Source organism: Clavelina lepadiformis, chromosome 2 (assembly GCF_947623445.1).
Source record: "Clavelina lepadiformis chromosome 2, kaClaLepa1.1, whole genome shotgun sequence".
In the NCBI taxonomy this organism is placed as follows: Eukaryota; Metazoa; Chordata; class Ascidiacea; order Aplousobranchia; family Clavelinidae; genus Clavelina; species Clavelina lepadiformis.
This window is the reverse complement of record NC_135241.1, coordinates 21,793,775-21,808,940: the sequence shown is the minus strand read 5'-3', so window position 1 is coordinate 21,808,940 and position 15,166 is coordinate 21,793,775. Positions and strand designations below refer to the sequence as shown.

General features: G+C 37.4%; 1 protein-coding gene across 1 annotated transcript; it reads right to left on the bottom strand.

Annotated features, from left to right (window-relative positions):
* Window positions 1-632: 632 nt before the first annotated feature.
* LOC143446639 (uncharacterized) lies at window positions 633-14,617 on the bottom strand. Its single transcript, XM_076946377.1, has 34 exons — window positions 14,336-14,617; window positions 13,372-13,979; window positions 13,102-13,201; window positions 12,797-12,929; window positions 12,329-12,557; window positions 12,134-12,244; window positions 11,828-11,965; window positions 11,438-11,669; window positions 11,204-11,368; window positions 10,816-10,963; window positions 10,456-10,557; window positions 10,223-10,330; window positions 9,967-10,110; window positions 9,658-9,807; window positions 9,331-9,524; window positions 8,965-9,079; window positions 8,548-8,710; window positions 8,199-8,346; window positions 7,775-7,939; window positions 7,274-7,576; window positions 6,827-7,028; window positions 6,469-6,603; window positions 6,110-6,180; window positions 5,747-5,939; window positions 5,413-5,574; window positions 4,960-5,142; window positions 4,344-4,514; window positions 3,943-4,155; window positions 3,502-3,710; window positions 2,733-2,934; window positions 1,811-2,053; window positions 1,445-1,627; window positions 1,125-1,251; window positions 633-995 (listed from the first exon to the last, which is right to left on the bottom strand). The coding sequence occupies exons 2-34, from the start codon at window positions 13,904-13,906 to the stop codon at window positions 841-843; spliced, it is 5,832 nt and encodes a 1,943-aa protein (XP_076802492.1). The 5' UTR covers window positions 13,907-13,979; window positions 14,336-14,617; the 3' UTR covers window positions 633-840.
* Window positions 14,618-15,166: the final 549 nt, after the last annotated feature.

Here is a 15,166-nt window from a genome sequence, read left to right as displayed (position 1 = left end):
TGAAGGTATGCAGTTCTCCGTGCAAATTTGAGTGTCACGTCAGCACCGGTGATTAAAGAGATTTTTACTGGATTTAACTTTTTCCGAAAATTTAAACGCAAATAAAAATGTATTAGCCTTAAACTATAAGATAAAATGTTTGAAACAGACCTGCAGGTGAAACAAAGTTTCCCGACTAAAGTGTATAAGCAATAATGTAATAAATAAATACGGTGATTGCTTTCAATTGATTTTTTGTGCGACTTCTGAATTTGTACAAGTCATGGCTGCAGCGTACAGCGACAACAAGGCTCGCCAGTCCGTTGATCGTGGGAATAACTTCCGCATTAAACCAAGTCATTTGCAGATATTCTTAGTGCATTAATCCTACATATTTCAATGGTTACTTATACGGAATAGTGCTGGTTGACCTGGGCAGAGAATTTCCATTAAGCACGTTTTGCTGAAAACTAGCTGGACGTATTCTGTTTAAGATTCCAATCCACTTTACGTATATGCATGTCATTACAAGCTTTTCTTTTTATCATTCGTATGCCATGTTATATTTATGAAAATATGGCGGAGTAAAAGAAAAGTAAGAGCCAAGGAGGTATTGTGCTGACAAAACGCAAACTGTTCTATAGAAATCACAGTGCAAATTCATGCTTTCTTATCGACCATACAAAAGCAACTTCATATACAAAATAGAAAAGTAAATCTTTAAAGTTTACATAACTATATTTGCCACAGAAGTGCTGCTTTTTTCCTTTGGACAAAGCATCCAAAAATAAAAATTAAAAGCTTAAATAAAACGTCCCTTAAAACAATTCAACTTTTTAGGAAATAATCTAATCACATGAATTAGTTCGCCCTCAATCGCTGTAATCTGGCATGTTTCTCGAAAATAAGCAAAGATTGTCTGTAATCTTCAATCGCCTCTTTTTTGTTTCCAAGGCGACCTCTGACGTCAGCTCTTCGTTTCAACGACAAGTAATCGCTTTGGTTGATGTCAAATGCTACAAAGAAAGCAAATTATAACGTATAAAAGTGCTCTGATGAAAACAATCTTTTAAATTCTTTCAAATTGTCTTATTTAATCCGTTTACGGATTAAATCGAACTCAGGTCAACATAGTAAGAACCAACCTGCTGTAAAGTCTTTTTCTGCATTTTTGAAATCTTCCAAACTACAGTAGAGATTGGCTCTGTTATAGAATATGTGAGCGTTGGTGGGATCTAGAGTGTGGGCTTGCTTGAAATCGTTCAATGCTCCCTGGAAAAACAAATTGCAATAAAAAGCTGAAAAACTAAACCAAGAAGCCAGTCTACATACAAAGCCCAGTACCGAAAATTAGACATTACTTATTAAAACAAATTACCAAAGATCAGCAAAAATATGAACATCTAAATAGCCGATATAAAATTCCATTTTCGAACTTTTCTTCGAAAAAGAAAAAGGTCCTTACTTCTACATCACTGAGGAAGACACGTGTGATTGCCCGATTCAAGATGGCGGCACTGTCTCTAGGATTTCGGTCGATGACTGTTTCAAGACACTCCAATGCATCAGGAAACCTTCTGTCTCTCATGTACAAGACTGCAGCGTTGAAGTGGGCTGGTGTGTAGAATGGGTCCAGTGCTCGTGCTCTCTGTTTAAATATCAAACAGGCTCATTGACATGAAACAGAGTTCTTGTTGGGAAACGTAAAGTATTTGACCAAAAACTACGATTTAGATTGATAGCTTACGCGCTAAGGAGTACAACAGACGTGATACTAAAAACATAGACAATTAAAAACTATGACATTATTCATAATAAACGGGTTGATTACATTATAATACGCCATGGCGGTGTGAAGGTCGCGCTGGGTCTGATGGACGACGCCACATGCCGTCAGCAATCTCGCGCTTGGCTGACCTCGCTCTAGCGCAATGGCGATGTCACGTGATGCAGCAAACAAGTCTCCTGCGTGCAGGCACGTGATCGCTCTTCCTTCGAGAGCTGACTGGCAGGTTGGATCAAGTTTAATCGCTTTGCTGAACTGTGCCCAGGCTTGTTGAAGACGACCACATAACTAAAAATAACGGAGTCGTTTCAAAAGCATTGCTCGAACTTACGCTTAAGTGTGGGTGTATAGCTGTGAACATCATCTGGAGTGGTTTAGGGGCAACATAATGCCTTAAATTAATAATAAGGCCTTAGAATTTAACAGACTTCGTACTAATTTCTCAAAAATATGGTTACGTTAGAATACGGTCAAGATGCATAGGCGTAGCCAGGGGGGGCGAAAGGGGCCATGCCCCCCCAAAATTTTTTTGTCTATTCTATAGGCTTCTACATCAGGTGGCGATGTCTTAAAACAAACACTTTGTAGTTTCCTTGAACTCATGAAATATTTGGCCCCCCAAATTTTTTTTCTGGCTACACCACTGTCAAGATGGGCAGATTTGACCAAAGAAAAGTTATTCAGTTTATCAGTTATCACCAAAAAGAACCTACCCAGAATACGACAGAATATAGCTTCTGACAAAAACATTTTATTTACCTTGAATCATATACAAACGTTTGTACTAAAAAAACTGTAATTATTGGATTGTGAAATGCTCTGATGAGAAACTTACGCTAAGTCCAAAACGTGTTAGTGTCTGAATAAATCTGCTTTCATTTTCTGAATTGTAGCAATTTGGTACAGGAAGTCTGTTTTAACTCTCCCAAAATTAAAATCAACTCTATTTCCTTCCCATACCACTTACCTGCAGATTGTATCCCAGGTGCACCCTAGCCACAACGTAGGACGGATCTAATTTCAGCGCACGTTGATATTCTGCTTTAGCATCGGCGAAGTTTCCTGCGTCTTCAAATGCGTCACCCCTGCCCACGTAGGCGGCAAGAAAGTACGGGTCGACTTCTAGGCATCGCGTGTAGGCTGAGCTGGCCGATTGAAGGTCGTTGAGTCTGAAAAATGGGTTTTAAGATATTTAGCACAACCTTACACAAATTTATTCGTTTTCTCTTAACAATTTCCACCGTGCAGGAATGGTGAAACATAGAAGTCGCTTTAAGCCTACTGTTAATGTTTTGTTATGTCTCTTAACGTTGCCTTGGCTGTTTACATTTGTTGTACTGGTTACATTGGTAAGGGTACAGTGAAATTTAATGACATCATTTATTATTTGTCATACTTCACTGGTTTTGCTATAAGTTTGATTGTGACCTCATTGAGAAACCTTGAATGAGTTGCGGTGTAGCAATGGCTGTGTGGTATTTTGTAACCTGCTGTTTGTTTAACTGTTTTGTTTACTCTACTGCTTGCTCCTTTCATTAACTATGCTTACATATTCTGTTTGAATAAGTACAAGTTAATGGCAAATTTTTCTGTGGTATAAACCCTCTGGATAACCGAAGTCTAGTTTTACACCTATGACGTAGAAAAATGTGACTTCTGTCGACATGATCGAGAATCGAACCCGTAACATTCCAGTTAATGATTTTACACGGACCACCAAGTCCGAAATATCCTACCTGTGATAACAGAGAGCCATAGTATGTAGGATGCAGGTGTTATTTGGAGAGAGAAGAGTAGCTTCTTCGAGATCTAAAGCGGCATTCTGGGCATCCTGAAGTTCGGAATGGAGGTAAAGGAGTGCTCGATTTACAAAGACTTGCACCCTGAGAGACTCTGACGTTGTCTTTTGGTCGTTTTCCGTCAACGTCAACACGATACTGTAGTCCTGGGGAAATAGTTTTAGGTTTTCCTAAATTAATTCTCACAGAACCCAACGCTTGTTTACGAATTAGACTGGAATTCAAGCAAAGTTCTACCTTAACGTAATTAACTTGGAGAGACGTCATTAAAATAACGTGATTATAAAACGTAACCGTAAAATTTTAGCCGAAGAGACACATATTAAGCCATACAACGCCATTTGATCTCAAACTTACAAATATAATCTACCTACAAACCTTCAAAGCACTGTTGTATTTCTTGGTCTTATGCAAGCACACAGCGCGGTTATAATATGCGAGGGCACATTGCTTGTCTAGCTCGATCGCCTGCGTCAGGTCTTTGATTGCATGATGGAACGCACTGATAAGGAACTTGAGGGCTCCCCTGCACAACAGCGCCCTCACACTTCGTGGTCGCAACCGGAGAGCTTCGTTGCAGTTCAGGATTGCCTAAAAAACACAGAATATTTGAAAGTATAATCCTAAAATGATTTCCACATTTTAAAGTTTGTATTGATATAGTTGCTACAACTTTCAAATAAACTTGTGTTGATATACAGTAATACCTTCATGTACGTAACGTTAACAACTTCAAAAGACTAGTTTCCAAACCTAAAATAATCAGTAAAAAATTTCACCTTGCTGTATCTTTTCTTGGTGCTATAAAAGGCAGCACGACTAAGATAAGCTTCAAACAGGGTAGGCTGCAGCACTAGAGCCTTATTGAGATCCTGGACCCCCTTCGAATGATCGAGCTTCAATCTACAGAGGCCTCTGTAATAATAAGCCTCTGCAAAGTTTGGGTTGACCTAGTAGAATACATTAACAACATCGTTGAAGTTCACAAAAGTTAAACAGCATTTGAAGCCATAAAGCTAAATGGGACTGGGTTTACTGTACTATGCATAACGACATCGAAATAATCCCATAATGCATAAAATAGCACATCAAAAATGAAAATCTGTTAATGATATCTGCATTTTAAAATATTTTTTGGGCTTGGGTTGTTTTGGGAATTGTATACTAAAAAGTAAAGAGTATACAAGAAGTTGCAATAAGTGCTTAGTAAGGATTCCTATTACGTTATGGTTCGAAAAGTTTCGGCGTTGGAATTACGATAGCAGCTCTAGTGAGCTAAACACTAAGCAATAAGTCAAAGCTAAGCCAGTTGCACCAAACCAAAGGCAACATGTTAAAATCGTTATCACAATAAAGTACGTTGTACTGGTATACGGCTAGTTGCAACAGTAGTACCTTAAGCGCCTGGTTGTATGCCATGAGAGCTTCAGGGTGTTTGAACATCTCGGTGTGGCATTGACCCAAGAGAAAATGCATTTCTGCCGTCTCTGCCGGGGCTTGATGTGCGCTGTTATTTGTGTCCCCATATGTGTATAATGTACACAATTCCAGAGCATTTTTTAGGTTAGTTATGGCCTCCTGAGCAAATAAAGTATAACTGAACGAATTCTACTATAAAGTAATTGGGGTTTATGTGAAAATATACTATTTGCACTGTAATTAAGACTTGAAGTTTTCCTGCACTTATTAGTGAGCTGCAAATTATTGTATTATTATTTATTATTATATTGTATCTAAAATCGTTCTGTTGACGATCTAATATATAATCTTCTCCTGTTGACGTTGTATTTTAATTCTAGCTAAAGCTTTATGTAATAAAACGCGAATCGCCTCACATTGAAAACTTACCTTATACCTTTTTCCCTTCATAAGAGTCTTAGAAAGCAAAACGTACATATCAGGCACTGGCTTGGTGCGACAAGCAACGCTGAGGCTATCCACGGCAGCAGTGTGACTTCCAAGGAAAGATTGCACAACCGCTTCTTGGGTGGGAGATGTGGACACGAAACCCTGTTTCAAAATGCACATCCACGTTAAAAATTGAGATTCCCAAGTCGAAACTTACACAAGCTTGAAACGCGGCGGACATTTTTTGGTGCGTAAGACAACTTGGGTATCTTGAAAGTTGATTAACTTTACGTTTAAAGTTGCTACTTGTATTTAAATTAGCATTATCACTGGCCTTTTCGAGAGTGGCGATATGCCGGACACAGAAAGCAGCCAACTTGAGCTTTTTAAGTTGAAGTAAAAGTCGTCCGCGTCTCAAGTAAAGATGGCGCTCTTGAGGCTGCAAGTGAATCGCTCTAGTTATATCACGAACAGCGGCTTGATATTCGTGAATTCGTGCGAGTGCGTCAGATCGGCACACGTATGATCTAAGACATAAACCCAAAGGGTAAAAACAGCGTCGTACTTTCAAAGATTATACTTTGACCCAGTTCAGAAAAGTTGCACAACGTATTCAGCAGGAAATATGGAGACGATCAAGTGTTACATAAATATAAAATCTCTAAAAACGTGAAAATACAGTTTCAGAAATTCTCACCTTGTATAAGTCGGATCTCCTTTTATGGCAAATGTAAAACGCTTCACTGCTTCCCAGTAGTTCCCAGTCACCTTTCGAAACAAAAAAATCATTCTAATCACAAACGTATTTTCATTGTTCTAATTATACTCGAGAACTAAGTAGATGCAAAGTTAATAAAGATTTGTCTATGGCGACCGCTAAGTAATTTTAAGAGACCGCGATTTTTTGAAGACGAATTCCTGATTTTCTGCTGCAGTTGCAGAAGTATAAATTTTGAGAGGCCGTTGGACAAATTTAAGGGACTGTTTCGGTCCCTCAAAATAGTCCCTTTCAAACACCTGGATGCATTACAGAAAGTTGTGTACGAAGCAACTTACCTGCAGGTGAATCAGTCCGATGTTGACGTGTGCGCAAGCCATTGAAAGGTCGAGTCTTAGAGTCTGTTCGAAGTCTGCCATCGCCTCTTGATATTTCTTCAACTCACTGTACAAAATGCCTCGATGCAAAACAGCCTGAAACAAAATAGGCACAATGCATGTAACGCTGTAAATCATCTCGTGCGCCGTTGAAGTATATTCTAAGCCTATCCCATGACGTGGTTTAAAATCCTTGGTAATAGGCAACGAGCATTACTCTAAATGCAAAAAGCTGCCAAACCTCAAGGTACGTACAGTATGCTATGTAAAAAGTTCAGTATGATTGCAGTTACATAATATCCGAGTGTCGTGGACTCACCAGAACATTCTTTTCCGAGTTGTCTAAAAGGAAAGAAGTACTCAAATCCTGCAAAGCCTTGTTTGGGGCAACCTTTCGAAGCAGAGCTCCGCGATGGTAAAAGGCAATGGGGTTCAAGGGGTCGAGATGAATCGCCGCTGATAAATCGCGGAGTGCGCATTCATGATTCCCATATTCAGCATAAGCTCGCCCCCGGTACATCCTGTGTTAAGTAAAGAAGATGAAGCACGAATTGCATAGGCCATAGAGAATATGTACGATTGAGAAATGACAAATTCTTTATCCTGCCGCGCTGCACAACACTAAATATAAATAAGTTTTATTGCATAAAATGGGTCAAGTTTAGGTGAAAGTTTTCAACTTAAATTGCCTTGGTATTGTTTTCCAAAAAAAAAATCATACATAGTATATACTATAACTGATGGCGAAAATTGTATGATAAATGACCTCGCTTGTGCATTGAGAGGTTCTTTCTGGATAAGTTGCGTGAAATCCGTCACGGCGGAGTGCCAGGAACCTTTCTTGAAACTAAACAAGGCCCGCTTCAACAAAGCATCAGTCCTAGTTGGATTTATGCGCACAACTGAACCGTAGTCTTCCATGGCAAGAAGCATGTCTCCCGTTTTCTCAAATATTGAAGCCCTCTGGAAGTATGGCTCCTCGTTGTCGGGCGCAAGTTTTATCACCTGACTGTAATTGACAACTGCCATCGTGTAATCTCCGAGTGTGGCAAAAATATCAGCTCTAGATCTTAAAATGCAATTGTAAAGGTGTTAAATTACGACAGAGGGACCCGAAAATTGTAACGAATATTTTGTTTTTGATTCCATAATAATTTGTAAGCCAATTTCTATAAATTGTGCACAATTAGACAAACAGTACACAAGAAACTCGCTTAGATAGGTGACAAAAAAATGTAAAACATACGAAAGTTTCACTTTGTCCTACCGGTAACCATCCACGTTCGTTTTATTAATCTTGAGCAGAACGTTCAAGTCGTCCAGGGCTTCATGTTGTTGATTACGTAGAAGTCGTATGAGATGACGTTGCCAGTATGCCTGGCCTAGCCTTGGTTCAAGTGCAATTGCCTCGTCTAAATCGTCATTTGCTCGCCTTTTAAGTGAAGAAAAATATGAAAGATTTCATTGCCGAATTACAAACGGAAAAGCATTGATGTCGTAATGCGCAGGATGCATGAAATTATATGAGCCTTGTGCAATTAGCTATAAATTTTACAAATATCAGGAGGTTTGAAAGAAAATGCAGATATTACAACTATGCTATGACATATATCTAGAGACTTATTACAAAGTAAAGATGTCAATTTCAAGCTCCCTGGGTTACTGTGCAATTGCGCTGTGAGGGAACTTACTTTATTTCTCCCAGTTTCCTGAGAAGCGCGCCTCTCCTTGAAAGATGACAAGCACGGATAGATGTTTCATGACTTGGAAGCTCCGAAATTTCCTTTGTTATGTCCGCAAGAGCGCCGCGAAGAACTTCTTCCGGTTTTTCCAGATCCACTGTAATGGGAGGCAAAGATAAACTCCAAGCGCTCTTTCTACTCTGTTTTTGCTTGTTATCAACAAAAGTTACTGATAAATTAATCTAACTAAAAATACCACAATATTTAATAATTGATTAGTTATGAAGTAAATAAGAAATCAGAACTATATGGTTAAAAGAGAAAGACACTGCCAGAGGACATGCCAGTAAGTACACACCCGGTACGGAAGACAAAGCTGGGGGAATAACATCAGGGATAGCAACATGATCCGTGCGCATCTTTTCTTCCTCACGTTTCTTTGATTCTTCGTCATCAAAATCATCAACATCTTCATCCTTTTCGTAGAAAGAACTTTCCTCGTCTGATTCTTCAGGAAACACCTAAAAAGCACAAAGAATAAAAAAGAAACTAATACAACAGGTTAACAATACTGTATATTCATAGCTGAGAGTGGATGGTTAATAGTTTAATCAAAGCTAACATAACTTTAATACCCAAACCATATAATTATTTAACTAATTTAACAACAAAGCAAAAACCCGAAATTTGCATAGAAATTGACACATATCATAGAATTGATGTACTGGTATTCAACATTCCAATGTAATCGCTTAATCACTAATGCACCACCTACCTCGTCAAACCAGACATTCCAAATTTCTCGGACCCATTCCCTCATATCTTTAATCTTCTCGTAGTACTTTTGATGACGGGAAATGAACCAGGTAAAGTTACTCATGTCAGGAATGCTGTTAGATAATAATTATTATAGACGTTTTGGAGCACAAGTCATAGTATGAAGAAAAGAGTATATTGCTTATTTTGTTGTTGTCAATTATTTTAGCAACACTGCGTTAATCATTTAATTTGTCTTCTTGTTTAGTATTCCGCTAAATGATGATAAGTCATTATTTAACAATTAGCAATTTCAGTGAACTTCACAGATATTTTGAATATTAAAGTAGCGGTAAGTTGCGGTAACCAATTTTCTGTCTGCTACCTGGTGGATCTTGTAATTTTCCCATGCAATTTCTTTTTCCCTGATTGTGGCCTTTTTTGAGGAACTTCAGTTAACTCATTACACGAAGTGGGAAAAAATGAACTGGCAGACTGAGATCTCACCAGAGAGAGAGGTTTATATGACGTCAGACGCTTCTTAGCGTTTTGAACAAATTTTTTGCTTCTTCTGGAGCGCTGTCACATTTTTACTTGTTAAAAAAGCGTTCAAAATTAACAGCAGTAGACTTGTTTTAAAAACTGAATTTTGATCATTTAGAGTTCCAGGAGTGAAGCACGACCTGAAACAGTTCCATATTTGTTAACTTACTTGCTTTTTCCTACTGTAAACCACGTAAGACCTTTCAGCTTTTTTGGCCTGTCTGGCTAGCCCTTGGCTCTCTGGTTGGCTGATTATAGGTGGAGAAGAGTTTGGGGCAGACAATGGCAAAGTTCTTTGGCTAGCGGTGATGTGGGTAGTCTGAATAATCGGGCAGTTGTAGTTACACAAAAAATAGCTCTAATTGCACAAATTGACAGTAATTTTCTTCCAAATTTAATGAAAATAGAACAATCATCTTGAAACAATTATCGCCAATTTAAATGAATAAATTTTTGAGGTCATGACGACAACACCAACCAAAGAGGAAGCTTTTGCAATCGGTTCAAAAAGTTCATGTTCAGGTTCGTCAACAACAGGCTGTGTTTGTTTTGAGTGCTGCTGGAAAACGGATTCTTTCTGCTGTTGCACTTCCATGGTATTAGAGGTGTAATCGGTCTTCACCTGGATTAATATGCCGAATAACAGGTGTGCTTTATATTGTTGGTGGATGCGAGTAAAGCTGAGTGCAAGTATCACAAAGTGCTTCGTCACAGTGCATGAGGATGAAACTCACCACACAGTTTATGGAGTATTCATCTTCATCAAACTTAGCCAAATTCATTCCTGAGTTTGGCCGTTTTGGCATCGTGCTCTCCTTTAGAAGCGAAACTGTGGGAAGATTCTAGTAGCAAAAATGAAGACAATAAGAAAAACTTCTTTAGAGATCAATTGTAACTTGGCTTGCATCTTAACAGATCTATGTAGGTTAAATACTGTACTTGCTTACAATATCACAGTTAAATTTACCTCAGCTGACTTATGCCTTCTGCGGAGAGTTCTTTCATAAGTTAAATTCTTATCTTCGTCCTCGAGGTAAATATCCGACAGAGTGTCTTCTCCAAGCCAACTCTATCAATATTGATATTCAGTGAACTTCGGTACACTGGTACAAATATACTACAATATTTTGATGTAGCTGCTGATAGTTAAGAAGCAAGTGTTAAGTGTTAAGCAATGGTTCTGATTCTGTTTTAGTACAACACTTTTTTATCGTAAGTATCTATTTATGTTCTGAATATCTTAGTCCGTCAAATGTCAAAATCAAACAGGACAGAGCATGTTAATTATTATGGACCATAATCTATGTCCAAAATCCCAGTGTCGTACCTCTTCCTTAACTCGCTTGGGGGCAGATATCCTGGTCCCGTGATAATGAGGAAAGACAAGGGCTTTAACAGCTGATGTAGACAATGACATTTTGGGTGGTGCCACTGTCCATAACATTCTCCAGGCACCCCATTCATTTGCGTGAGTTCTACCAAAATAACGTAAAACATTTATACTCAATATATAATTGTGCAAACAGTGTGTTTCAAAACGCCAAAATTACTGAAAATGCGCATAGAATTCTTCTGATTACCTTCTCCCACTACTAAAAATATAAACTAAAAACTCTGCAGAGCAAAAGCAAATATACTTAAGAACTTTACAGCAAATACTTTCGCAATACCATTTCCTCCGGTATTTTTTACAAAAAGAAGAAGTAAAAACTTACTTTGATCCATGGAGGGAGTAATCGACTTTCTCAAACTCTCCTTCCACCAATGTCCTCCACCCATCGATGTCAAGAGGATCCAGTTTGCTAGAATCCAGGTGATTTTCCTGTTTAGGTTTTGGTAATTTGTCTCGGTTCCCAGAACCCGTTTCAGCTTTGAATTCCCTGCAGAATAATATCACAATTTAAATCTATTTCCAAAAAAGAAACCACATACTGCTAATGGGCACTTACTCCAAGTTTGCATTTTTTTTGTGCATTGCTAAATTCTCAGGAATAACATGTGTGACTGTATTTCCAAGCGATGTCAGATCAACATCCGATGATGTGTGCGTGATCTTGGATAGAGTAAACTCTCTTGGATTTACTGTTAATTCTTTTATTGCTGGGAGGAGGCAGAGTCTGTGAATTTTCCCTCCAGTACTGTGGAAAGACGGTTGGGAAAAATCTCCTGCGCCAGATATTTCTGATTGACGCATAAACAAAAACCAAGAATAAATCGCTTCAAAGTGATCTGCCACATCATTACAAGGTATTGGTGTACAATATATTAAATTATTGGCATGTGTTGTATACTAGTATACACACAGTGCTGTGTACAGAATTAACTTTAATATCTAACACCTTTGCTTTGAGGAAAGCCGGCAACTGGTTTTTCCAAAAGTGGAGGATTACTTCCTTGAATGCTGATTATATCATCATTTTTAACATCCAGGGACATGTTTAGGTCTCGGACTGCCTGCTCATAATTCCACATGTCATCTGTGAAATATTAAACTGGACATAAAAAACGTTTTGTATATAATTCTTTTTGCTTGTACAAGCATCAAAGACTTTAGGAAACTAAAATGTCCATTGCTTAATAACTTGCTATTATCTGACTTATAATTACAGAATTTGACAAATGAACTGAAAACGAAATGTTATTACCATCATCTTGCATCAATGCCACAGGGGAAGAGAGGGCACTGAATTGTGAGCTTGTGCCTCTCATGCCATGTGATGATTTTCTCAATAAAATAGTCGACACATCAGGTATACCTGTAAAGAGTAAACCAAAAGTATCGCTAGGTTAAAAACCCGCTTGACTACAAAAGTGATAAACATGTCATTTGAATACTCAACCTGCCGGAGCTGAAATCTGGCTGGCAAGAGTTGAAACGGTGTCAGACACGTCCATATCGATAAATTTTTCTTCAATGGTGACTGATTTGACACTGGTGACATGCCTTTTACCATCCAAATCATGAGGGGAAATATTTTCTTCATTGTCAGCTTCATAGCTGACCTTCTCTGCTTGCTGTATAGGGTCGTCGTCTTGATCAGAAGAGTCTTTATGATCTTTCCCAAGTGACTACAGTTTCAAAGAGCAGGAAAAGTAACATAATTTATTTCTAACCGATGGCAATATAATTCCATATTTGCTAAACAATTAAACACTTATTTACATACTGTTATTAACATGTATTCATAATGATTACGCAGCAGCAAAAAGTAGGAAATGCAACATTTATATATGCATTTCACTACAGCATGTGTTAACATAGAATGTCATAATATTACAACAGTTACATATGACCCCAACGCCCATACTTCATTCATCCATTCCTGCGCATGGGACATGACTTGTTTTAAAATCTCATCAATCTTCTGATCAGATGTGGATTTTTGGCTTCCACTTGCATGTCGTGAAGACCTCAAAGTTTGAATCATGTCATCGATTGATCTACAATTCAATACTGATGTTTATCACCAAAAACTATGACCGCCAGGTCTGCATTACTCAGTTTTGGTATGAATGGGTTCAGTATTTGCCTATGTAAATGTAATGCATCAACAAACAGTTACTGAACCAGCAAAATACACCATTTGAAACGACCACACAACAAACAGCATACCTGACAGGAGTAGAGGCAGGTTCAGTGATTTCAACTGACATCACAGTACCTTGATCGGTGGGTGAACTTCTGGGAGCTGATGAAACTGTCCTGCTTTTTACTGAAATTTACAAAGGTAGTATAGATCTATTTATGATATTAGATATATAATATACTTCTTTTTTATATACGTATACATAAAGCATTTTATGCGATATAAAGAGTTCAGAGACCAGAAATATATTAATGATATCAAACGAAACAAGAAAAGACATAATACAAAACTCATACCGTTTATCTCATCATCAGTTGTGCAAGTTGTAGACGATGCACTCTTTTTTCCAGATGAGCTGTTAGGTGGAGGCGACAAAGGTTTATTCAGCTTTCTCCTAGTTTTGATTGTTGATCGGGGCATTGTTGGTGGCTTTGCTCGAATGGCAAACTGTGCTTTCATAGTAGTACCTTCTGCATTTAAAATAGCCGGCATTTTTTGCTTTAAAGCAACAGTTTTGTTTTCTTTCATATCTTCAGTTAATGTAGGCTTCAAAGAATCTTTTTCCTGGTTTAAAGTTTCATTGATTTTCTCTCTTCCAGCATCAGCGACAGACAATCCCACCATCATCACTTTTAGATCATCCAACTTAATGCTACTTCTTGATGGGCACACTCCAACTGAAGATATCTTTGGTTGGAGTAAATCAGAGGTGGTTACTTTGGAGTTGTCTTTGGAAAATGGCAGTTTATTACTTTTCGGAACATCGGGGATAATGTTGCTTTTGTCAAGGGGGTTATAAACCTGCCATTGCTGGAGGTTAGAAGACCCCATTGCTTAAGATGATTTATCTTGCCAACCTAATTTTCCAAAGTAACACAATTAAGTGTGAATTTCACCATGACCCCTATAAAGACAGAATATCATTCATTTATTTTATTTTAGTTTAGTTTCTAACATCTAATTCTGGCTGCTTATGCTTTCGTAACGTATTGTTGATTTTCTACCATTAACTGTGCAGAGTACGTATGAGTAAATATGATAACAGAGTAAATATGATGCAAAAATATAAATAATATGCCCACAAATCACAACAATAAAAACTCCATGGACTTAAAATATGAAAGACGATAATACAACAGAATCCAAATAATAAATCTACGAGTAATAACTGCTTTTGGTCATCTACTTTAGTTGAGAACAGAATTTGCAAATGCATACAAAAAATACGCCAGTTAATAATTACAAACTCAGTTTTAAAACCTATATTTGCATTCCTGGTCCTCATGACGTCCTCATGATTCCTAGTCCTCATGTGGTCAGTGAAGCATGCGATGTGAAATGCATAAGAGTTTGCAAGTTATCTGGGGCTAAAAAAATTTTATGCATCAGAAATTAGCTTATGCCTAGGGCTTAAGCAGTAAGAATGCGTCACTGAGTTTAAATTGTACACGGAACTTCTTCAGTCCAACTGTCCAAAGACAAAAGTGTCCATAATTTGTCCAGCTACATACTGCTGTACGCAAGGTACGGTTTACCCTACCATGACAAGTTGTAAATGTACACAAAGCTTTTTATATTTCTATGGTTACTCATGGTGATTACAAAAAAAAATAAATCAGAATTTTGATCAAACTATTTATGTCAACAAATAAAATGTAATTATGAAAGTCAAACAATAACATAACGCTTATCAAGTAAAAAATAAAATAAATGCATTTTTTTTAATTTTTTGGATGTTACTAAAACATTTATAAATTTTATTGCTTTAATGAAATTAGGTAACAAATTAACCAATTGTCATAAAAACCACAATGTTTAATAAGTGAAAAACTACGTAGTAATTTCCACATTTGCTAAAAAATTAATTAAATTAAAACAATTTTTTGAGGTAAAAGCTTAACACCTTAATTTCTGTTAATATTAAATTAAAATAGCAATTTTAACTAAATATATTAAAAACGAATAATATGAAACATTTTAGATAAATTTTAATTAGGGAGTTCCCCAACTTTAAAACACCGTAATTTGTTTTTTAAAGTAGTCTGTGCCATAGATATCTTATATATATGTTTATAAGTTATATGTAGTATA